The following is a 25,056-nucleotide window of genomic DNA, read 5'->3' as shown; positions in this document are numbered from 1 at the left end:
GCCTTAACCACCCGCAAGTAATACATGCAACTTGATGAGATAGACATGTAATTTTACTGTACACCATTCACCACAAATTGTTAGATTGTAAGCAATAGCTTAGAAGGAACACGTCAGATGGTTCAAATGTTCTCCAAAGTGTATTTATTCTTAACGATTAAAACCTCCTAAAACTATCATGCTCAACAAGTTTGTTACTTTTTGTCATAACAAAAGATTTTCAAAAGTGTTTGAGGATTCCTTTTCAACCACGCCAAAAAGTTTTCATTATTACCAGATCACCCTCCTGTTAAACAACCCGCCCAGTCCACTCGTATTACGACCTGATTAGTACATTCTGCCAGGAAGACCGCCAAAGCATCATCGGCTGAACTTAGCATATAAATGTTAACAAAGGTATAGCCCAGGTGATCTACTAGTCATTGCCTTCGAGCTGGGAATTTTATTTACCCTGGAGTCAGCTATTCCTGATTCAGCTAAGAAAAAAGGCTTTGATCCAAGAAAAGATAAGTATGTTTACACTAGTAAGTCATTGTCCAGCGTTGCACTGAAAGACCTTTCGAGAGGAAATATAGTGGATAAAATAGCAGTAACATCACTACAACGATCTCAGTATCAGAAAAAATGCTTATAGTTGCGCACTACCACTACTAAGCAGCTTAACAGATGGTTATACAGAAATCAATCGCCTAGTCCTTGTAACCATATATAACAACTAACGAGACCAAAAATCTATTATATCTATCCTAGTGTGCTATACTACCTAGTACTTACTATATAGAACATTTCCCCTCAACTCATTGTACCTCACAATAAACCTACAAATTCATCCGCCACAACCGTTCATAACTATTCACTAGCTCTACCGACTTGAAAACGTGCAGATAATCCTACTTAAAGAGTCAAGAGGTCACAAGTTTGAACCTTTCTGAACAAACATCTTGAGGTGGCCAAGAAAAGGGTTCTATCGGTCACCTCGTACCTAATTCGTTCGCATACATCCGAGTCAAACACTTTCCTATTTAGTACTTTACAAACGAATATAAATTGTCAACATCTTCACATAAAAAAAGCCCATAAAACACATATTCATCATCATTATCATTAGCATTATCACAACAACAAAAAAAGTCTAACAACAAAATGTTAACAAACAACATAAAAATAAGCCCGAAATTCGATACTTCACATCGAACCATACCATTTCATAATTATTATTCTCCAAGAAAATTACTCATTTTCAGATTTTTCAAATCAATCTGATTTATGGGCTTCCATTCTTTCAATAGCTTTTTGATGGGCCCAAGTTTCCAAAGTCAAATCAGGTTTAGCATTTAGACCAACACCCAGAATCACAATTGTTAAAAAACTTGTTACATAACAAGGCAACTCCCAGTCTTCCCATTTTCTTGATTGACCCGGTGGCAGTGGGGTCCGGTTCAAAAAGTATCCGTTTGGCCGTTCTTGGTGACCCGGGCTTGTCCACCGGCTTGTTCCGTCGCTGGACCGGCGGCGGAGAGTGGTGTTTAGACGTGATCGGAGCATGCCGGATACTGTTGATAAGGGTTTCATTGACCCCATTTTTTTGGTGGGTTTTTTTTGTTTGTTTTGGGTCTGATTTGTGTGTGTTTTTGATGGGATCTATGTTGTTAGAAGCGACGTCGTTTTGGAATGTGGGGTGTTGACTAATGAGACCCTTGTACTATGTGTTATTGACATATTAGGTATATGAAATGTGGATTGTTATATTTAAGTTTTCTGGAAATTTTGGGTTCTATGTGTAGCGGTGTAGTTAGAAAACAGTAAACCAAAATGAAAATCTTGGTCATTTTTGTTTATCTAATATTTAGCAAAACAATGTTAACTGTATGATCATAATAAATTGTACCAAGATAGAGTTGTTTGATGATAATGTTATGTAGTGGTTTTGATCTTATTTGTCTTTTTATAATTTCATCTTGATTTTTGTATTGGGATCAATCACTATAGAAGGATGAAGATCCACTCAAGTTGTTTCTAACTTGAGGGGTCAAGTTAGAAGCATCTTGACCATTAAATCAATGTCAGTGGTTAAAATTTAAAATACAACTTTAAATCTTGACCATTGATTATAATTTAATGATCAAAATTTTTCCAACTTAACTAGTCAAGTTGGGAAACTTGAGGGATTCCTCATCCAAATAAACAATCACAATAATAAAGTAAGCAGAAAAAACAAACAACACAATATTTACTTGGTTCGACTCAATGAGTCTAATCCACTACCACAAAAATTACTAGAAATTTTGGATTACAAGAATGGAGACGCTCACTAATCACTTACCAAAGTCACTCTTAAAAGAAACTCTCTCCTCTCAAGAACTTCTCACGCAAGAATGAATTATATAAAACATCTAACTATGACTCTTACTTATATAAGCAAGACACAAAGGTATTTTCGTCTCCATACCAATGTGGGACAAGAATTTAAGGTCAATGTTCATCATTTTGTATATTCAGGTGGTCGAAACATTTTTGACATTTCACTACCATTTGATTTGAGTTGTATAATGTATGTCAAATGTAAACAGAAAAACATTTTTAAATGGATTTGTAGGAAAAAAAAGAGTTACAAGTATATATATTAATTGCTTTTAGTTTATAGTTTATGGCATAACTTATGTTATAGTTGACTAGGTTTAATTTTGGCTTAAAAATGTAACATATCTAAAAAAATTAGATATAGATCCTCTAAAGTTCAAGTAACTTTATAGGTAAAGTTTAAGGAATCTTGATCATTGGATTAAAATCAAGGGTTAAGATTCCAAGATGAGTTTTTAATCTTAACCACTGATTGTAATCCAATGGTTAAAAGCCTTCAACTTCACCTATAAAATTCATTTGATTTAGAGGATCTCAATCCAAAAAAATTACATATCCAAACTAAAAAAACACATCTCATTCAATAAGAATATTTGAGTAACTTGATCCGTAAACAACTTGAACATAAACAAGTTGAGTTTTATTCAGTTCTAAGTTAAAAGATTTATCATAGAAGGAACTCTTTTGTGCTATTATACTCAATATAATATTTTATTTAAGCTATGGATATGTTTGTCATAACCTGTAGCTACTTGCTGTAGTTTTTTCTTATGAGTTGTTAGCTCGAGTTTTTGTTTTTAAAATTGTTTGGAACGATAGCTGTAGCTGTAAAATAAGAGTGTAAACAGTAGTGGAGGGAAGGGAGGGGAGGGGCAGGGAGTGCTGAGCCCCCTCCAATAAGCCCACTTACATTAGTTTTTTATAGCCCATGAATACTAATCAAATGTGTAGCCACATCTAATAAGCCCAATAAGAAATTTCAAGTCAAATTTTGAGTAAATAACATCATTTTCTTAACTAACCGGAAGATCTTGACAGAATATGAATGTGTTGGTAATGAAGGATTCTATTAATTAAATGTATAGCCACTAGTAAATAACTAAATATATATTGGGTATGATATTCACAACTTTGAAGATTATTTTTTTTTACAAAACTTATGTATTTACTCGATGCTTAACTTGTAAGTTTTGATTACCTTTTGTATTCTAGTTACAATACTTTATATATTGTTTCGAAATTATATACTCCATCCGTCCCATTAAACTTGTCCACTTTTAAATCCTTAAAGTCAAACTTTACGAACTTTGGCCATAAATACTTTTGTTTGTTTTATATAATATTTGATAAAAGTTATATGAATTGATTGTGTTTTAGATGTGTGTTTCATTGATATAACTTTCATCAACTCTTATATAACACATCTAAAAATATATGTGGTCAAAGTTCGTAGAGTTTGACTTTGAAAATTCAAAAGTGGACAAATTTAGTGGGAAGGAGAGAATAATTTTATGTGATTACGATTTTATATAACGTAAGCCCCCCTCAACTTCAAATCCTGACTCCGCCTCTGAGTGTAAATGACAAAAAAGGACAAACAAATATAAATAAATTTTATACTTTATTATGCCAGTCATTTATTTTATGGGAAATGATTAATCCTTATAACTAATCAACCTAAAAATCCTCCTAATTACAAGATCATGACATGTGGCATGATCAATAGATGAAATTTGGTAAGAGAATTAGTGGGATACATATAAAGTTTTTGAGGTTTAAGAAGATTTATCATTTTCTTTATTTTATATATAAAAATATAAATATTTAGCATTACTAAATACACTATTGCTTAAAGTTGTTTTTTTCAAGGAAAATGATAAATCCTCTTAACCAAATAGCCTAATAATCCTCCTAACACATTAAGAATGTGACATGTGATATACACTAATTCTCTTTCCTAATCTTGTCCCCTGATTTTTCCATGTGTCATCATCTCATGATTAGGAGAATTATTAGGTTATTTGGTTATAAGGATTAATCATTTCCCTTTTTTCAAATATATATTTTTCACTACCTAAATATTGTATATATTGTTTAAAGGTAAGTAAATTGATTCTTGTTTGTTAGCCCATATAATGGAAAGAAAAAAAAAATTGGTGAACTCTGTCATCATCCACCTAGCACTCTAACAATACTATTTCGTAATCATTTATATTTTTTAGGACTCCGTATATTTTGAAATAGTGAATAGATGAGTATTAAATGGAAGGGTATTAAGGTAATAATTACTTTAAAAGCTATAACCTATATGAAATGCTTGTTGGCGTTTGGATTTGAAGTTTTGTCTCTAAATTAAAAGCTTGAAGCTTTTCCAACCAAACAAAGCTTAAATTTTAGGAGTTTTTAGTTTAAAATAAAAAAATAAAACTCCTGAAAAGTTAATACCAAACATAGCCTACATACAATGATTGATTGATGGTTATTCTTTTACAAGCTCAAAGGTGTTCATGATGTACTCGTAATTTTTTTCTTTTTTAAGTAAAAATTTTACTTGATAACTTTTGTTAACCATATCCAAGTACAAGGATCAAAACTACATATATTAGATACTTCATGTGGCAAGTTAGCAATTCACGAAAACAAAATTTTCTATTTTATACAAAAGTAAAAATTTGAGCAAAAAAAAAGGTGTTCTCTTAAACCCCAAAAAATTATTTGCCGCAGCCAAGCCGTTTCTTCCCCTTCTTCCATAAACCCCCCAAATTTTATTATTTTATTTTATAAAAATAAAAATTTCACCATCACCACCGCAGCAGCAGCCGCCTGACCGGAATCCCTTAGGTTTCCGACGACTTGAAAATCTAAAACCACAATAAATTTTCATTTTTATTCTATTCTGTTGAGCTTTTTCAACTCTTTATCATGACTCAGACCACTGAGGTACCTTTTCTCTAACTAATTATATATATATATTATATGTATAAATATAAAGTGTAACTACTTCAAAATCTATCAAAGCAGTATTAGTGTTTAATAAGTTGTCTTATTGTATGTTATAATGTTTTCAATTATTTCATATTTGTATGTAATTATGTGACAGTATATATATATATATATATATATATATATATATATAGATAGATAGATAAGTTTGTAACTATAATAGGCGAAAAGATGTAAAGTTCGAAACTTTTTGCTGTTTATTGTATGATGATGTTTTGTGCTGAATTTGGTATTGAAATCTTTGTTTGTTTGTTTGTGTGTATATGTTTATAAGTGTACGTTTTATTGTCGTTGCAGGGTGCCTCTGAGATTGTAGAGGGTGTAAGGTTCAGTTTCATGACCGATGAAGAGGTTAGAAAGCATAGTATTTTAAAAGTCACAAACCCGATTTTACTTGATAGTGTTGGAAGACCAATGCCCGGAGGATTGTATGATCCTTTGTTAGGTCCGATGGATGAGCGTGCACCGTAAGTCTCCTTTTGACCGATAATTTTTTTGTTTAAAGCTGTAACGGTTTGTTTTTTTTTTCTAAAAAATCATTGTATTTGCAGTTGTAAGTCGTGTGGGCAGAAGTCGTATGAGTGTCCAGGTCATTGTGGTCACATTGATCTTGTTTCTCCAGTATACAACCCGTTGCTATTTGATATGCTTTTCAATCTTTTACGAAGGACATGCTTCTTTTGTCATCATTTCAGAGCAGGCGAAAAGGAGGCAAGTTTATCTGTAACTGTATAATGTTTTTTCAAGTTTTGTTCTCTTGACCTTGTTATGTAATATTTTATGTTATAATTTTATAGGTCAATAACTGTACTACTAAATTAATGATGATAGCACAAGGTGATGTTGTTGGTGCGAAAGATTATGTCCCTAAATCAGATAGCGACGATGATGAAAAGGAGGAAGGTAGCCAGGTTCCAAGTTCTAATTTATTAATTGGCTCACAAAGTGATAGGCCTGAAGAAACAAAGCAGAAAGTTTGGACGTCTGTTCAGTATATAGAAGCAAGGGCTGTTTTGAAAGAATTCATGAGTGACACTGGCAAGACTTGTAGACATTGTGATACCAAAAACCCCAAGATTACCAAGCCCACTTTTGGATCGTTTCGTATGGTTAGTCTATGGTCCTCTTATCTGCCCAAATACTCTCTCTCTCTAACTCTAACAAGCAGGGTTGGGTTAGTTGGAAAACGCCTCACCTTTGGAGACATAAGTTGAGGGTTCATTATCCCTTTACTAGTTTACTTTCTAGGATACTTTGGATTTTTGATACTTTTGATCCTATCTTAACCCATCCAAAATAGGGTGTTACTTTCTAGGATACTTTGGATTTTCAATACTTTTGATCCTATCTTAACCCATCCAAAATAGGGTATTGACTTTCGAGAGGATGTCAATTGGTGCGAAACGGTGAGCTTTGTCTAGCTTTTTTCTACAAGTTATGTAGATTTTAATATGTATGGATAGGTTATTAGCTGTTACTTTTCAAAAAGACTTCTCGAGGTTAAATCTTGTATCTTTCTATGGAAAAAAAAACTTTAACTATGTGAAACGTGAAATAAAAACAAGATAGTGGAACGTGAATAATGGAAAAATGAAGAGGAACAGATATAATAACCAGAGCTTTCAGGCATTGTACTTTGCATCTTTTTCTCCGGCTTACTGTTGATTGAATACTTTAGTTTTGCTTTTTGTTTGTTTCTATTTTTCAGTGCGTTTTCTTAGTTTGGCTGGCTAAATATAGAAATGAACTACCCATGTGGACTTGTGGAGTTAGTCCACTTGTTAGCGGCTCTTGCCTTATGAGGTGAAGTCCAAGGTACAAATCTGGCATGGGGTAGTTTAGGAGTAGAATAATTTTGCCGATAGATATACCGTTAAAAAATATGTAGAAGTGAACTTGATTAGTTAACTGTAAGTTGGTGAATCTCAATAAAGTAAAAAGTTGGAATACTATTAGGCCCAAGGAAGTAGGAAACTATAAGTATCTATTGACATAATTTCAGCTAACTATTGATTATTTTGCACTACAAATGTTCCAAAATTCACCTTCACACGATCTGTTGAGACTTAATGTAGTGTCAATTTTAAAAGATAGAGCTATTTCTTAATATCTCCCATCATCGCTATTATTTTCATAAATGTGCGTGATATCATGCATAATGCTAGCATATGTGGGGAACAATTGGAAGCAACTTACATTGTGACATTAGATTTTTTTTATTGCTTAAGCATTTATAGAATAAGTGTTATATAAAGTTATTCCGTTCTTTACTAAACAAACTTTTAACATTTAATTCTTTTGTTGCTAACTGCTATATAAATGGATGTTTTTAGGACATGTCTCAAGCTGATATAGAAAAGAACATTATAAACGGTTATCAGTTGGGAAGCAATCGTGATGAGGAAGAGCTGCTTGATGCTGGGGAAGATGACAAGACTTCAGAGGTCATAAATGTAAACGAACAATCAGAAGATGATAGAATTGATACTGCGGGGACCAATTCATCTTCATCCAAGTCATCTAAACGAAAGAAATTAAAGAAGAAAAAGTCAAATGTGGCCCATGATTATGATCAGCTGAAACAAAACTATACAGGGTCTCTTTTACCATCTAGGGTACATCGACTATGTACTTATCTTGCATTTTTACTAAGCATACAAAAGTGACTTTAGCATATATATTAATTTCTTAATCAACTGCATTTCAGGTCATAAGTATAATCAAGGATTTATGGGAAAACGAGGCTGGTCTTTGTTCATATATATGCGATATGCAGCAGGAGCAGTTCCCTGGATCTTTTAAAAGTACTAGTTATTCTATGTTCTTTATTGAGGCTTTACTTGTACCGCCTACAAAGTTCCGTCCTGCTGCTAAAGCAGGTGATTCTGTAAGTATATGCTTGCGGAAAGCACTTGTTACTATAGAACAATTTCATTTTGAATCATGCATGAATGTTTTTTTAACTCTATTATTGTTCATTTTCTATTTGGAAATTACTTAATAACATCATTGTTCCCTTACAGGTTATGGAGAATCCACAAACAGTGTTATTAGGCAAGGTGGTACAGTCAAACATAGCATTGGGAAATGCTCATATTAACAAATTAGAAGGATCAAAGATTGCTGATCGCTGGAGAGACTTACAACAGTCTGTTAATGTTCTATTCGACAGCAAGAGTGCCACAAGTGAGTTACTTGTGCATATAGAATTGTGATATGCTCTCATATGCGTGTTTCCATCTTTAAGCACTCTTTTTACATGTTTGTGGCTATCATGACATTTTATCTATATCTTATTATCATCGTTTTTGTACTTGATGGAAGGTCAAAATCTGAAAAATGCAAATTCTGGGATATGCCAATTGCTTGAGAAGAAAGAGGGAATCTTTCGTCAGAAAATGATGGGAAAGAGAGTTAATTATGCATGTCGATCGGTCATTTCACCCGATCCTTATCTAGCTGTTAACGAAATTGGAGTTCCTCCTTATTTTGCATTGAGGCTGACCTACCCTGAGGTATGATTATTCTCTAATCTCTTATATACATTTAGTTTCAATTATACCAATTAGTTTATAGTTTTATACTTTAAAATGTTTATGAAAATTAAGTTATTACACTAATAATCCTTTTCTTCATGTTAAATGATTTAGGACATTCTATGCATTTGAATACATTTTGAATGACTTTTGACTCGTCTTATTCGCTTCTTGTGGATGCGTTTCCATACATCTTATACGTTTTGCATTACATCTTATACGTTTTGCATTACATGTGTAGAGAGTGACCCCATGGAATGTGGGCAAACTGAGGGATGCGATAATTAATGGTTCTGATATCCATCCTGGAGCGACTCATTATGCTGACAAGGTGTCAATCGTCAGAATACCTAACAACAAAAAGATGCGTATTTCTTTATCCCGAAAGCTACCCTCTTCAAGAGGTATGGCCATACAATCCAGAAAGATCTCTGACTATGAATTTGAGGGTAAAGTTGTATATCGTCACTTGCAAGATGGAGATATTGTTCTTGTGAACCGTCAGGTATTTCTGTTGTAAGATTTTATTATTTTTATGCTGGTGTAGTTGTTTAAATAGATGGAAAAAATTTAATTTGTACTCATCCAGAGTTATGTTAAAGATTGCAGAATATATGTATGTATACATATATTATTTTTTATGATTTTATGATATATATTTAATTTTTATATGTTAGCAATAATAAATCATTTATATGCCAGCCCACACTTCACAAGCCCAGTATAATGGCACATGTAGTTCGCGTACTGAAAGGGGAGAAAACTCTTCGGATGCATTATGCAAATTGCAGGTTAGTATCAGTGTATGCGGTGTTTTGTTCACTTGTTGCTTGTACATTTCATGATCTTTTTATCTTAAAATTAGCTCCTACAATGCTGATTTTGATGGAGATGAGATGAATGTTCATCTCCCGCAAGATGAAATCTCACGTGCTGAAGCTTATAACATTGTTAATGCAAATAACCAGTATATAGTTCCAACAAAGGGTGATACCGTTAGAGGCTTGATTCAGGTAATTGATTTCGTTTGTTTCTTATATATAAATGTGTTTAATATGTATTGAGTACTTCTATTTGTTTAACTTTTTTATAGGAACATGTTAGCTGATTAGATATAAGTGATATATATTTATGATAATTGATTTTAGATTCTACCTGCTGACAGATGCCAAGTACATTATGAATCTCAAGTGTTTGACATAATTATACATGCAGGATCATATTGTAAGCTCTGTACTTCTCACCATGAAGGATACGTTTTTGAGCCGTGAAGATTTTAATCAACTTCTTTATGCTTCTGGTGTGTTTGCTGGTGGTGCTTCACAACATAGTAAAGTTTCTGTAGTAGATAAAGCCTGCTTTGTGGAGCCTGTTCTTCCAGCAGTTTTGAAGCCAAAGCCTTTCTGGACTGGGAAACAGGTCATAAATATTTACTATCTGTTTTAGAGGTGTTTTTTTATATTTTTCGGGGGTGGGAGAGATGGCTTGGTCAATGGGCCGTCTTTAGTGCGGGTCAGGTGGGGTTGGCTTACAACCACTTTTTTGTCCATTTGGTTATTTTGTAGTAGTATGTAATCCATATAGAGAAAAATGTTATCTGTTTTGTTGTTAGATTGATAAGTTATGGCAACATGTATATACCATCATAAAGATGGTGTATGTTTTTTGGAGTTTACCCTGATGATAACTTTTTAATGTAATTCTTAACAAACTTTTTTTGTGTTGCATTATTTTTAGTATCATGTTATGATCTTTTTTGGGTCAGCTAAGGTTGGCTAACAACACTTCTTTGTCCATTTTTTTATATAAAAATTTAGTATGTAATTAGTGCGTTAGTTATGATTCCAAAGACAATGTAATTATGAATATATCTGAAGCTTTGGAAAAAAGTTTTAGGAGGTTGTATACATTATGCATAGACTTGGGTGATTTTGACATATCTGACTTGTCCCTCATTTAGCTAATTTATTTCTATCTGAACCATTAGAGTTTAAATACAACCCCAATTGACCCATACATAAGCAAATGCTTGAACCTTGATACCTCTAGTGCGTTTAATTTTCTCATTCAAATGTACGTAGGTCAAAAAAAAAATATTTTTTTTTATAAAAATCATACTATTAAGTTTATGAGTTCGTAAATTTTGTTTGTGGTGCTTGTAGGTCATCACAGCAATACTAAATCATTTGACTAGAGGATATACACCCTGTACTGTTGATAACAAGGTAAAGATCCCCGAGCAGTATTTCGAAGGAAAGGAGGTCAAAGATGACAGGGATAAATTACATAAACATCTAAAGAACGAACTTAAAGAAGTTGATGAAACAAGGTTGTTGATCTGGAAAAATGAGTTTGTGTGTGGTGTGATAGACAAAGCTCAATTTGGCAAGTATGGCTTGGTTCATACGGTTCAAGAGCTATATGGACCAGATGTTGCAGGTCTGCTGCTTGGAGCTTTTAGTCGCTTATTCACTTCCTTTTTACAGGTATTATAAATATAACAATTCTGTTCTTCTTTAATGCCGTTCATGTATTATTGACTTGTCATATTGGTTAATGTTCTTAATTAATAATCATTCTTCAGTTCCATGGATTTACATGTGGTTTAGACGACCTCATGGTGTCACCAGATTGTGACAAAGAAATGAAGGTGGAACTTGAAGGTGAAGATGTAGGTGAAAAGGTTCATCGAAAGTTTGTCAATTTGGAGAACCAAAAAACAGGTAATGTTCATAGAAATTTAACATTTGTTAATGTAAAATAATTACTTTAGAAAGCAAATTGGTTTATGATTGGATGTTTTACAGTTAACGTAAAATTACCATATAATTAGAATGTGATATTGAGCACTCAAGTTTTATAACAAAATAACTGTAATTGATAGATGCACTTTACCCATGCAAGTAACACAAGTGTGTTATCAAGACTGTGACTCTCCATTAGACCATTCGTAACCGTTCACCTTTTCACCTACATTTTTTCCCGCCACATAAGTATCACCTTCTCATTTCTTTCACCTTCTATTTTTCTCCTTAACCATTCACCTTCAAATTACTACCCCACTATACTCATAATCTGACCAATCAAAATAAAGTGAAGCTAAATAATAAGATAAAGACAATTATTAGGGACCACAAAACCATAGGTGAACATAATCACTTTCTTCTCATCACCTACCCATTTAACCTATACCCCTTAACCATTAACCTACTTCACCTTCTTATTTCACCTTCCTTCTTCACCCACCCTTAAGAATGGTCTTATAGATACTTCATGGTGTTGACGCAAATCCTATTATTTAGTGGACTTGATGTCTTTATTGTGGTTGTTGGAATTCTATAGAATTACATTGTACTCTAGCAATACTTTTAATATGCAAATTTTTACAGGTATATTGGTAATCAGTTTTCCCCCCGGAAAGTTATAACTGATTGGTATAATTTATCTAAAATTTCAATTTTTTTTTTGATGTGAGTATGTGTTATAAATCACATTTGTAGGAACAAGAGAGCTGCAATTGGAAACTGAGAAAATAATTAGAAGCAATGGAGCAACAGCTTCTGCAAGCTTGGATAACCTTATGCAGACGGAACTAAGGGATAAAGGTTCTATGATCAGCAAAAAATGGTTGCCAAAAGGACTCTTAAAACCTTTCCCACAAAACTGCATTTCTCTTATGACAATTAGTGGTGCTAAGGGTAGTTCGGTGAGTTAGAACGATTTGTATGTTTTTAATTAAAGTTTTAGCTATGGTATATTCTAATGTTTTATTGAAAAAATCAGGTGAATTTTCAACAAATATCCTTTTTACTCGGCCAACAAGAGTTAGAAGGCAAAAGAGTGCCTCGAATGGTTTCTGGGAAGACTTTACCTAGCTTTACACCTTGGGATTTTACTTCTAGAGCTGGTGGTTATATTATTGATCGGTTTTTAACTGGTCTTCGCCCACAAGAGTACTATTTTCATTGCATGGCTGGCCGTGAAGGGTAAAATAATACTCTTTAATTTTGTAAAATAATACTCTTTAATTTTCTGAGTCACATATATATACAGAGACACATAAAGCTGGTTATTCTAATTTGTGGATATTTGTACCTTGTAGGTTGGTTGATACAGCAGTCAAAACGTCTCGTAGTGGATATCTTCAAAGGTGTCTTATAAAGAATCTTGAGAGTTTGAAAGTTTCTTATGATTACACAGTCCGTGATGCTGATGGTTCCATTGTTCAGTTTTATTATGGTGAAGATGGCGTAGATGTGCATCAAACTAGCTTTCTTAACAATGTTGAAGTGCTCAGAGCTGTGAGACTCTTCTTTTGTGCTTATTTTTCTTAATTACATAGACTTATAGGTGTCAAGATAAGCAGATTGGATGGGTTGGGTAATTGGTCAAGATGAGTTCAGGTAAAAACATCTGATTTCTTTCGAGTTTGTTTGATGCGAAAAAAGTTTGTTTCTGACAAAGTTCTTATAAATTTATGTATTTTTTTTAATTCAAGAGTTTATAATAATATGATCTTTTTAAATGAAGATAATTTAGGATGTTATACGAATCAGTATACCCTCTTGGGTGACCCTGTGACCTTCAACATTGAACATTTTAACTCATTTGATTCCCCTAAAGATAAACAGCTTAATTCAGATTGATCCATTCACAAGTATCTTGTTCTTATTTGTTGCCTCTATTTATACTTTGTGAGCTATTTGTTTTGGACGCAAACTGATATAGCTGATTATATTCTATTAGAATCAAGAAATCGTATACCAGAAGTTTAATCAGCCACTTGAATTTAATTCATACATTCAAGAGTTACCGCAAGGCATCAGAGATAAAGTTCAAAGTTACAAACAGGAGATTACGAAGGATAATCGAGAGGATTTGTTGATGCTAATAAGACAAAAGTATCTCTCGAGTCTTGCTCAGCCTGGAGAGCCGGTTGGTGTAATAGCTGGTCAATCTATTGGTGAACCTTCTACCCAGATGACGTATGATACTGCATAGTTTTGTCTTACATGAGACCCATTTTATATATGTATTTAAGTGTTTGCTATATATTGAACAGTGCTTTCTTTTAATTTGTAGGCTCAATACTTTTCATCTTGCGGGTCGTGGTGAGATGAATGTTACACTTGGTATTCCTCGTTTGCAGGAAATCTTAATGACGGCAGCAGCCAGCATAAAGACTCCCATCATAACATGTCCATTGCTAGAAGGGAAATCAATGTTAGTCGCATCAGATCCATTATGACCTATTTAAGCTGGCACATTTTGGCCCAAGCCTGTTTTACCCGCTATTTAGTCTGACCTATTTCGCTTGAAACTGTAGGAAAGATGCAGAGAGACTTGTAGAGAAAGTGAAGAAGCTCACGGTTGCAGAACTTATGCAGAGTATAGAAGTAGCAAAATTGCCACTTGAAATTCACGACAATATGCCGTGCAGAATGTATAAGCTTAAGGTGAAGTTGAAACAACCTAAGCATGTATCAATGCACAACTGTCAAGAAACTCTAAGGAATGTTTTTCTAAGGGCACTAGAGGATGCAATTGAAAGACATGTTGCTTTGGTATCCAGAATTAATGGTATCAGAAGTGTCAAGGACTCGAAAGCCGGTGAGGCTGTGGAAGATGATGTGTCTATCAATGACGTAGAGCATGCTGATGATGGCAATGATGATGATAATGATGGTGATGATGATAATGACAAGGATGAAACAGCTGAGGATCTTGGTTCAGAGTTCAATAAACGCAAACGTCAAAGCACGGATTCTCTGGAATACGAGGATGGTTCTGATGAGGAGGTCGAGAAAGAAGAGGAAGAGCCGTCGTCTGATCTTGAGAATGGAGGTGATGAGGGGAAAGTTGGTACTGAAAATGAAAGTGGCAATGAAACGGATGGAGAACATCCAGCTGAGGAACAAGAAGGAGATATGGATAAAGCAAACCCTAAGTCGGCTGAGAAGTTTCTGCAGAAAAAATTTGATCGGGCAACATTTGTCGAAGTTAAAAACCTGAATCTAGAAGTCCATTTCAGGTTTACCAATGAACCTGATATCTTGCTGGCGGAGGTAAGCATAAATTTGCATATCTGTTTTTTTTTTTTCTTTCAGTTGAAGTGTTGCAGAAACTAGATGTTTCAATATCTATTTTGTTTAAGAGGTTTCGTACATTTTTTTTTTACATCTTTGGGCTTCTGGCCTGTTGACCCTGTTTCTTTAGTTGAATCTTTTAGCTTAACCCATCGAACCAGTAAACATAAATCTTAACCCAATTTAACCTATCATTTTTTCTTGCAGGTTGCACAAAAGGCGGCAAAAAGGGTTTACATTAAGGGCTCAGGAAAACTTGACCAATGCCAACCGGTCAAATACAGTGTTAATGTAAAACAAGTGTGCTGGAATCAAAACCACCCAGAGATCAACAAAATGAAAGAGAAAACAAAAAACTCAAATGACAACAAGAATGAAGGTGACGAGCATTTACCATGTGCATTACAAGCCTCTGGAGTACAACTTCCTGCATTTTGGGATATGGAAGAACTCGATGTTAATCACGTTTATTCCAACAATATTTACACTATGCTCAACACTTACGGAGTAGAAGCTGCAAGAACTTGCATCATTATGGAAATGAAAAATGTTTTCGGGAGTTATGGTGTTGAGATTGATTACAGGCATATGAGTCTTATTGCGGATCACATGACTCATACAGGTGGGTACCGACCCATGAGTAGATTTGGAATATCTGAATCCACATCACCTTTTCTTAAGATGTCATTTGAGACTGCATCTAAGTTTATAGTTGAAGCTGCTTCTCATGGCCTGGTGGATGACTTGGAGACACCTACATCTAGGATATGTCTCGGTTTGCCTGTTAAAGTCGGTACCGGTTCCATGGAGTTGATGCAGAAATTGAATATTTAGTTTTGCAGGTTGATTTTTAAGTTGGCTAGTTTTTGTAATTGATGTCTATGGTTTGTGCCATTTTATAGAACAAAATACTAGAAAAAGAAAAAGAAAATCGATTCGGGTCTCAATTTTGAAGTAGAATATTAGTTTTTCAATACCATGGTTTAATGATTGATTAATATGGGCAGTTGTAACTTACGCTGAAAAAGTGTTCATCCTTTTTGTTATTTGATATCTTTTTGTATTTAGTGTTAACTTTCAACATATTTTCTGATTGCCCTAGTTTATTTTTAAGTTTCTTGTCCAATCTAGTGGTACAAAATCTGGTTTTTACTCGACCCAGACTTAGTTTGACCAAAATCAGGTTTGATCGGGAATTGACTAAATTTTTTTATTACCAAAAACCAAATCCTACCCAATATCAACCCGATTAAAAAAATAAAAACCGGTTAGTAACCATCGGGTTCGGTCAAACCCGGTTGTTCCGAGTTTCAGGTTTGGGTTCGTTTTCGGGTTCGGCTTCCAACTTTTCTTTTTTTTTTTTACACCTTAGTCCAATCTACTCTTATCTAAAAAAATCAAATATGAAACAAATTAATTCATTACAAGAAAAACGAAACTCACCTTGAAATTTTCTATTTCTTTGATATAATAAACACAAAAAACCTATAAAACATTAGATAACTTTTACAGATACTAAATTATAATGAGGATTTGAGGTATTTATCATGTAAATCTGTTTAACAATTCTGATAGTATATCATTTTATACAAGAGCATTGAACATGTGGTGCTCACTGCTTTTTATCGTGTTGAGAATGAGTAAATCTTTCATCACTTCGCGAGGGTGCTACCTTTGCAGGGGTGGAATGTTCCGATTGGGTGAATTGGATTAAAATTTGCATTAAAATGGTAACAACAGCCAAACAAAGTGATGTGATCATTATACCCTTCAACGAGGAGAAAAGATTAGACCATTGGAAGAATTTGAAGGCCCCAAAAATTAGCAAGCATGCCCATGAAGCAACTACCTGTGAATATGTGAACACATGTAAACATCAAGATATATGTGTGGGTTGGGTGGATAAGATAACATGTCGAAACAGGTTCAGATCAAAACTGGTAAACTTTGATACAGATTGAAACATGTGGGTTGACTTCTGTTAAATATAACTTATGTCTTATATGATTACAAAAATTGTATTATTTTTCTAATAAGATTTTTTTTAAAAAGATGATGAAAAGGTTTTATACTTTTCGTTGAATATACACTTTGGACGACTTGACTAGTTTGACCCAAAGGCTATGCTAAGTTGCTATCTTTACCCATTAGAGATAATATACAACCTGAATTAATCATTTCTACGTTGCGGGTCAAAAATTACATGTTTAGAATTGTTGTCTTACCACAAGAGACTTTAAAGGCCGTCCAATGTCATGAGGTTCTGAATCAGGGAAGGTATCTGCTGCTTTATACTTGTCTAATAAATCATCCTGCAGAAAAGCAAACAATATTAGAGATGGTTTGACCTATTGTTCTGCAAATTGTTCATGCGTAAATGTATTGAGTTAACCACCTCCAAAAATGACAAAATAAGGGAAAGTTGTGGACCAAAGGCAAATGCATTAGATATATAGTGACGAAGAAATGAGAAAGAGGTAATCTAACTACAAATGTATCAAGAAAAAATCTTGAGAATCTTTATTGCCAACAGTTCGGTTCAGCAAATTTCAAAAATCTCTGTGGTGTGCCATTCACTTATATCAGCAAATACAGCATGGAAGTTTATTAATGCAGAATTGCAGACTTTAGCAATTCTAATATGAATCTATCATTTCATATATCAAAGTAAATAGTGTGGAATGAAATTTAGAGGAAAACAAGGAGGTCTGCACCTTGGCAACAAACAAATCTTTACACCACTGTGCAACAGCTTCATCCGTTTCTGGCAAATCTTTCATTAAATGACGCTTCAGGTTCACGTGAACCTGCATGAAAACAAATTCATCCGTCTATAATGAACTGCCAATTTACATATGCATTTTGTCCTTAAATACTGAAAATACTAAAAGCAAGATGTAAACAAGGACTTGAGAGTTCATTTTGTCCCTAAATACTGAAAAGACTAACTCATGAATAAGAGCATCTTGCCAATTCTAATTAACTCATGAATATATTAACATCGAGAACATCGTGATCGAAAACCTCTAAACTTGAAACTTGAAAGTCTTAGTATTCAATGACTAATAGAAAACAAAAAGGGCCTATTAAGTCTCGACTTCTTATAGCATGTTTGACCATAATATTGAAGCCAAAACTGCTTACCACAGAAGACTGCCCCTTGAAGAGCCTCATCATTGTTGGCTGAGGCGAGTTTCTTGGAATAGCAACTGTTATATCATAAATGGCTGGAACAAAAGATCGCAGCTGACTTACTGATGTAACAAAACCCTGTCAAAAGAAGTAACGACAAAGAATTAACTCAGGGTATCTCAAGTAACAGCAACTAAGTACAAAAAATGCATGATTACATATTATAAACATAAGCCTAAAGTTAACTAGGTAATATGAACAGCAAACAGAGTATATGCCCTATTAATAAGATATAAAATCTTCAGACCTTTGTCCGGGGAATGAGCACATTTCTAGGCACATGCAACCCATTTGATGTTGCATATTCTTGAGCTGCCAAAAGTTTTGCTTGAGTAAAACGAGTCCCCTCAACAAATAGACCCAACCAAAAGGGTCGAGGATAGTCCTTTAACCGTTGAAAACCAAGCTGGGAACACACCACAAAGTCAAAGTATGCCAAGTTAATAATGTGGGTCAAACAGACAACTTTCATTGTGACACGACAATCCTTAATCGATTGACCAAACCGCCATTTTACCACTTCTAGATAAGAAAGAAAGGAAAAGATGTGAACATAATGGAGTAACACCTTTAAAGTATTTTCATCCTTGGCCCAACTTCTGTCAAGAAAAAGATACTCAGAGAACCACATTGACCAACCAATGACCTGCGCATATTAAACCACGTACTCCTTGCAATTCATTACAATAGATTATATAGCGAATATTATCTCTGTCATAAATCCATGTCTTGACATCGAAGAAATATAAGAGTAAAAAAAAATAGAAACGATAAAATTCCAACTATGAAATTTAAAAGCTCCAGTATCATAATGGCGAAGCAGATAGACAATGGACAGAAATCCTTTAGTAGAGTACTCCTCGACTTACATAATGTTTACCTTTATCTTCATTAAATGTTTATAGTAATCCCACTTCTAAGGCCTCAACTAAAGAAGATTATTATACATCATTCCCTCCATTGTGTTTTAGATATACCCCTTTTCACTTTCGTGCGTCCATCTTTATACTTAATAGTTAATACAATCAAACTTAGCATAATATTCCTTTATTTATATCAAACATTTTCTATTTTTGGTACTCTATCCAGTGTGTGATAGTAATTTTATATATCCAACTTAAAACATAGCAGATCTTCATGTATAATTCTGTCCGTTTAGTACCCCTTTTGACTTTCTAAAGCCAATATTAAAATCTTGATCAGTCGAATTTAATATAAGTATCCCATATTTCAATCAAACATATTCAAATCATTTTTCAGCTTGAAAGTAACTCGTGTGACATTCAAGATTCAGAAGTTAAGTAAGAAATAGAGAGTATATAACAAGATTTTATACAGCAAATATATGAACTTTGCATAAACTCAAAAGGTCTAACATCACAAATTTTAAATACTTACAGGAAGGAGTTTTGCGGATTTTTTCATGACGGCTAATGAGCTACCAAGGCAACCTGATCGCTGTCACATATCCAATCAAATTAGTAGCTAACCCTTTGATGCATAAAGTCTGTCCATAAAAAGTGATTGCAGATATATAGAAGGCATAAATAACGGGTATATTTGATTATCACCTGTGCTAACACCCATCCGATAAGCCAGTCTATATCACTTTTGTGATTAGGTATAAGAAGAGCATGTTCCTTACCTGTAAACATTATACGTATGCACATTAGATACATCATACATATTATTAATTCAGACCATATTAAGAGCGATACAAGTATTGTTACATCTCTAGCTTACCCAAATGCTCTAATGTCTCCGAGTCTGTGTGCACTTGTACCTGCAGTCAGTCATATTAGAAGATTATAATTAAGCGTATCAAAATGCATAACGTCCACAGCCACGTAAAGAAGTATAGGAGAAAAAGAGAGTTATTCTTATTAAAATAAATATAAATAATTAACATTAAACCAAAAAAATAAAAATAAAATCATTATCTAAACACAGGCAACTTCACTAGTTTCAAACTGGTAAGTGACCAACCAACAGAAAAAGAGTTTGCGATAAGCAGGACTACATCTTTAACCAATTTAGTGAAGAAAACGGTCAAACTGGATTGAGAAACACCCCATAAAGAGAGTCAAAACAGTTCATTTGACATAAGTGCCACTAAAATCAAATACTTGTAAGAAAAATGAGATCATTGGCTGACTAGGTGTGCATCAACCTTTACATGCTTGAAAAACATGAAGACATATTATAGCATGGAAATGAATTCTATGAAGAAACCGTGTTTAACCGTGTTGCAAGATGATCATTTATCCTTTTATCCAGATAATCAAATTTACCCAAACGTAAGAAAGTAGAAACGCTCGTTAGAATAGCTAAAAATGCATGATATGCATAATGAACAACATACACACAAAAAATCCATAAAGCAACACTAAATTAAGTGCGCGATCAGGCCCATTTAGTGTAAACTTTGTCTACATACCATTTTTATAAAATTCATCAGGTCTATTTACTTTGTTTTATGATTAGTTAGTCAATTACATTCTGACTAATAATATAATATAATTTGTGCACCTGATCACGCTAAGTCCTGGGTCTGCCACTGACAACGTACAAGAAAACTCCCAAAGAGTTGGCCATGCTAGGTGCAAACAATTTCTAAGGCCCGAGTAAAGTAGAGCTTCAGTTATATTCATCTCGGACACGACTAAAAAACCCAGATTTGCATAATGTGAATCTTATCCACTAATAGTTGTTCAAAGATCAAATTTATTCTGAATTACAAACAATATTGTCAAAGTGATTCAAGTTTAAGAAAGCCTATAACAGATCCTTGAAAGTAACTCTATTTTCATCAACTTTGTTAAAACCTAGCAAGAATAAGAATATATACAAAAATCATTTGAAAAAACAACCCATATAAGTAGTTACGACATAAAAACCATCATCACACAACCTGTTTACGTCACATAAAACATGACCAAATAGTAAAACCAAGAAGTTCACAAAAGCAGGTTACTAGATTATGATATGCATGGTATTTGATAGAAAGTCAAATACATTTTTGAACACAGTACTAACATGACAAGAAAGAAAATTCAAATTCCATTCCATCAGATTCTCTTAAACGACCCCTAATATTGATAGCAATAATAATGTAGTAATGAATTAAACCATTAAAAATTAAAAACCTTGCTAAAATGATAATAATCATGATAAAATCACCTTAACTCCAGCCCACCAATCAAGTAGCCACACAAGTTGAATCCATAACACTTCTGCCACCATTCTGTTTATCCTTCTATATCCATTCTTTGATATTGGCCTTATTATCACATATAATATCCCCTACATATATAACCATCAAACAAACAAATAAACAACATTAAAAAAAAAAACAAAGAAAAAAACAGGCTTATAAATTTTCTAACGTGTGAACTATCTAAACGTGACTCGCATGTAAAAAAAAATGTCTTGCAATTTTCATTTCATCACTTGATCTTTCATGTGTGTATAATATATATACATATAATTTAATAGAAAATAATTAATATATAATAAGGGACCTGAATAAGATTGATGATAAGGCCAGAAAAGAAGAAAAGGAGACCGAGAGGAAGGATAACAACAGCTGCTGGAATAGACATTGGCCGGTGAGGGTGCACCGTAACAAAAATGTATGTGATTCCAGAGGATTAAAACCCAATACAAAATTATAAAGCTTTTGGTTCGGAGATTTTAAGGCCAAACAGAGAGTGTTGGATAATGTGTAGGCCGGAGGTTTTCAGTTGGAATTTGCTAGTGATTTCTTCTTGTATATATATAGTTTTTCTTTTTTCATTTTATACCCCTTTATGTTTTACTTATGTTGCATATTGGTATCTTTTTTGGACACTAGTTTATTCTAGTACTTGTCTATTATACTTTGATTTAGATTTATTTATATGAAAAAACTAGATTCACCTAACAATATTTGTGAAAATTTGCATTAAAAAGAAGTTAGCAAGCAATAAATAATCTTTAACCTACAAAGAATTCGAAAAACTATCTTATCCTAAATGTTTAATGGCTTTCTTTTTATAGTATAAAAGAAATGAAAGAAAGTAACAAATTAATACAATACCATTAAAAGATACAGGGAATTAAGAAGTTACCAACTAATTAGGTCTCTAATGACTAATGATAGACATCCTAACTGGTCAGAATCATTGAGATTTTCCGTAAAATGTAAGTTCGAATGTTGTGACTAGAAAGTTTTTGGATGGTTGTTTCTTCGAAATTTCACTCTATTGTTGCGTAAACTCAATCAAAACAATGTAGTTTGCAAACAGTGATTTTTACCTTTTGTAGGATGAGTTAGGGGTGATTTAAAACATGTTTTTCCTCCAATGATCTTAATTCATGGCAAAGAAAAAGTCACATGTAGGTTCATTCATGACAAATCCAAGCTTTTATTTCTCTACAGATTATAAGTCGGAGTTATTCTCTCTAAAATGATCATCAACACTCATAGATATGCATATTCAAAATGTCCAAGTATATCCATAAATCTATAAACCCTTATAAAAGGTATTGGAATTAAGAAATTAAGCAATTTTTCATTATTCTTAAAATACCCCTACTTCTATAATCACTTATAAAACATATTGGACTCTCTATTTTAAGAAATTCAACAATCTTTTCAATATCTTCATATTGCCCCTAATTCACACATTACCTCTAATTCTATTTCTCTAAACACAATATCTAACACATAGCCACTTCTTTCTCTCCTTTATATTTACACACACGCATATCGATTCCTCCACTTTTTTGTATTATTATCATCGTTTAACCACCGCAACGTACGTGCATTAACCCTCGGCTAACTTCAAATTGATGTAGGTTTGTGTTGATGTAAAAAAAAAAAGCAAAAATCCTAAAAGAATAAGTTTAAAATTTGTTTGTACATATCCGAATCATCTTGATTTTGGAAATAACATCTAAACATTTTGGATAAACTTATAGCAAACATATTTGAAAGACCATGTAGACGAAGCAAATAAAATATTGAAGATAGACAGTAGTTTGTTTTTACATTTGCTTGTTGACTATGAGAAGGATTGAACCATTCTCTGTTTTTTTCTCTTTTTTTTGTTATATATATAATATAAAAATTAGTTTAGATGTTTGTTTTTAACTCATAGTTAATGCAATACAAAATATATTTGAATTCGATGTATCTTTGATAAGTACTAAAAAGAATTTTACACACCCGTAGAGCATACCGGGTATGGTTTGGGTTATTGTCGGGTATGGTTCATTCGGATAATTAAGACACTTTTGATCATTTCTTTTGGCCTCATTTATCATTTTCAACTCTTGGATGCATCAAGTTAAAGTCGTTATGTATGTCTTTCTTATGAAGCTATGAAACAAGTCTGGAGTTTGGTTGAAGGTTGGTTTACCGTTTCTACCTAATTTGTTTATCTCACTCTAAATAGAGGTTTTAGTCAGTCTTTCATACTTTGATTTGTTATGTTACTCCATTTTATTGCTAAACTTGTAAGCTGTAAACTTGTATATTTTAATATAAGATGCAAGTAAGTCCTGTTCTATCTTTGATTTAGCTAGCTAAACGTTTTAATTTCCTCGAATTAGTGTAATATATATTTACGTATTTGTTTAAAACCTTTCTTAAGATGATGAATAAACACACGAGTTAATTAAAGATACACATATATAATGTATGACGAGCATGATACCCGTGCAATACAGCGGCGGTAATGGCGACGACGGTATAGTGGGGTTGGTGACGCTTGGTGATGACATCGACAATTGGTGTCGAGTTGTGTAAGTTGATGTTAAGATAATAGAACTATTTTATAAGATAAGGACTTAGAATGTAAATTAGCAAGATAAGAGTTTAGGATGTAAATTAATTCATTAAGGGCAAATTTGGTAATTTATAAAAACTCTTCCATGATGGGGTGTTTATTTAGGACATTTTGGTAATTTCGCATGTGACATTTTGGTAACACTTTCCATTTTGAGGGAGGTGTATAATCTTTAATAAGGAGTATAGATATGATACAAGTAATCTAAAAGACCATGAGATGAATGGTGACCTCATAGATCTGACATATGACTGTTGGTACCAACACAATTTTTATAACTTATGAGATCTTAAGACCCGTGCGTTGCACGGCCAGGATGAAATATTTTTGTTTTCGTGTAATAATTATATTTTAAAATTATTATTTTGATTGTTTGTCGGTGGTTTGAATATGATTTATGGTAGAATGTTGTTGAGATGTGTGTATAAAATTTACGAAGCATTGACTTGATGTTGTATATGATGAGGTTAATTACTTAAGTTTCGACATATCATTAGAGATCGTATTAGCAAATGGAAATAAGATAAGGTTGGTGAATAATCCAGAGGAAATAAGCATGGCACACATAGAAATATAAACTTTGAGTTATTGTGAAAGATGAAATTAGATGCATATTAGGAGACCATGTTTGAAGGTGTGTTACAAACTTATAAATTAGGTAATACAAATGTTGTCGTAAAGTTATTATTAGGGCGGAGGGAATGGGATCCAAGTCATTAATCTTACAAAATTCATCCTCTAATCAAAATCCCCCAACTCACAACTACTCAAATCTATCTTTTTCTTACCCAAGGGATAACATACCCACTCGTTTCCATATCTTTTTTAAAAAAATTTCATCTAGTTTAATAAATATCAGTATAAATGCATTAAAAAGTTTAGTATTAAAACGGTAAACAATCTCATTCTTGACAAAACAATGAAATACATTTCCCTAAACAAAAGTATTACATTAAAAACAGAAAAATAAACATTTTACAAACATCTATATAGAAAACAATCTGCCCTACACACCTTTGCATCAGAGTGAAGTCAGTACTCATGTAC

General features: G+C 33.2%; 3 protein-coding genes across 3 annotated transcripts; 1 reads left to right on the top strand and 2 right to left on the bottom strand.

The window, feature by feature from the left end:
* Window positions 1-1,043: 1,043 nt before the first annotated feature.
* Window positions 1,044-1,637, bottom strand: LOC122608213. Its single transcript, XM_043781300.1, has one exon. It carries the CDS (start codon window positions 1,579-1,581, stop codon window positions 1,255-1,257), a length of 327 nt encoding a protein of 108 aa, XP_043637235.1. The 5' UTR covers window positions 1,582-1,637; the 3' UTR covers window positions 1,044-1,254.
* Window positions 1,638-5,062: 3,425 nt separating this feature from the next.
* LOC122606738 (DNA-directed RNA polymerase I subunit 1) lies at window positions 5,063-16,053 on the top strand. Its single transcript, XM_043779596.1, has 21 exons — window positions 5,063-5,301; window positions 5,662-5,831; window positions 5,916-6,075; window positions 6,162-6,473; window positions 7,698-7,979; window positions 8,072-8,251; window positions 8,388-8,550; window positions 8,689-8,879; window positions 9,142-9,405; window positions 9,603-9,691; window positions 9,766-9,913; window positions 10,116-10,319; window positions 11,063-11,386; window positions 11,485-11,623; window positions 12,401-12,606; window positions 12,684-12,886; window positions 13,003-13,201; window positions 13,647-13,885; window positions 13,983-14,123; window positions 14,227-14,965; window positions 15,194-16,053. The coding sequence occupies exons 1-21, from the start codon at window positions 5,284-5,286 to the stop codon at window positions 15,818-15,820; spliced, it is 4,998 nt and encodes a 1,665-aa protein (XP_043635531.1). The 5' UTR covers window positions 5,063-5,283; the 3' UTR covers window positions 15,821-16,053.
* A 372-nt stretch (window positions 16,054-16,425) lies between these two features.
* On the bottom strand, window positions 16,426-21,901 carry LOC122606739 (1-acyl-sn-glycerol-3-phosphate acyltransferase 2-like). Its single transcript, XM_043779597.1, has 11 exons — window positions 21,700-21,901; window positions 21,359-21,481; window positions 19,922-19,961; window positions 19,750-19,823; window positions 19,577-19,636; window positions 18,747-18,824; window positions 18,426-18,584; window positions 18,131-18,256; window positions 17,701-17,793; window positions 17,212-17,298; window positions 16,426-16,835 (listed from the first exon to the last, which is right to left on the bottom strand). Exons 1-11 carry the CDS (start codon window positions 21,778-21,780, stop codon window positions 16,599-16,601), a joined length of 1,158 nt encoding a protein of 385 aa, XP_043635532.1. The 5' UTR covers window positions 21,781-21,901; the 3' UTR covers window positions 16,426-16,598.
* Between the last annotated feature and the right edge of the window lie 3,155 nt (window positions 21,902-25,056).

Source organism: Erigeron canadensis, chromosome 7, assembly GCF_010389155.1.
Source record: "Erigeron canadensis isolate Cc75 chromosome 7, C_canadensis_v1, whole genome shotgun sequence".
In the NCBI taxonomy this organism is placed as follows: Eukaryota; Viridiplantae; Streptophyta; class Magnoliopsida; order Asterales; family Asteraceae; genus Erigeron; species Erigeron canadensis.
This window is presented reverse-complemented; position numbering and strand designations above follow the sequence as displayed.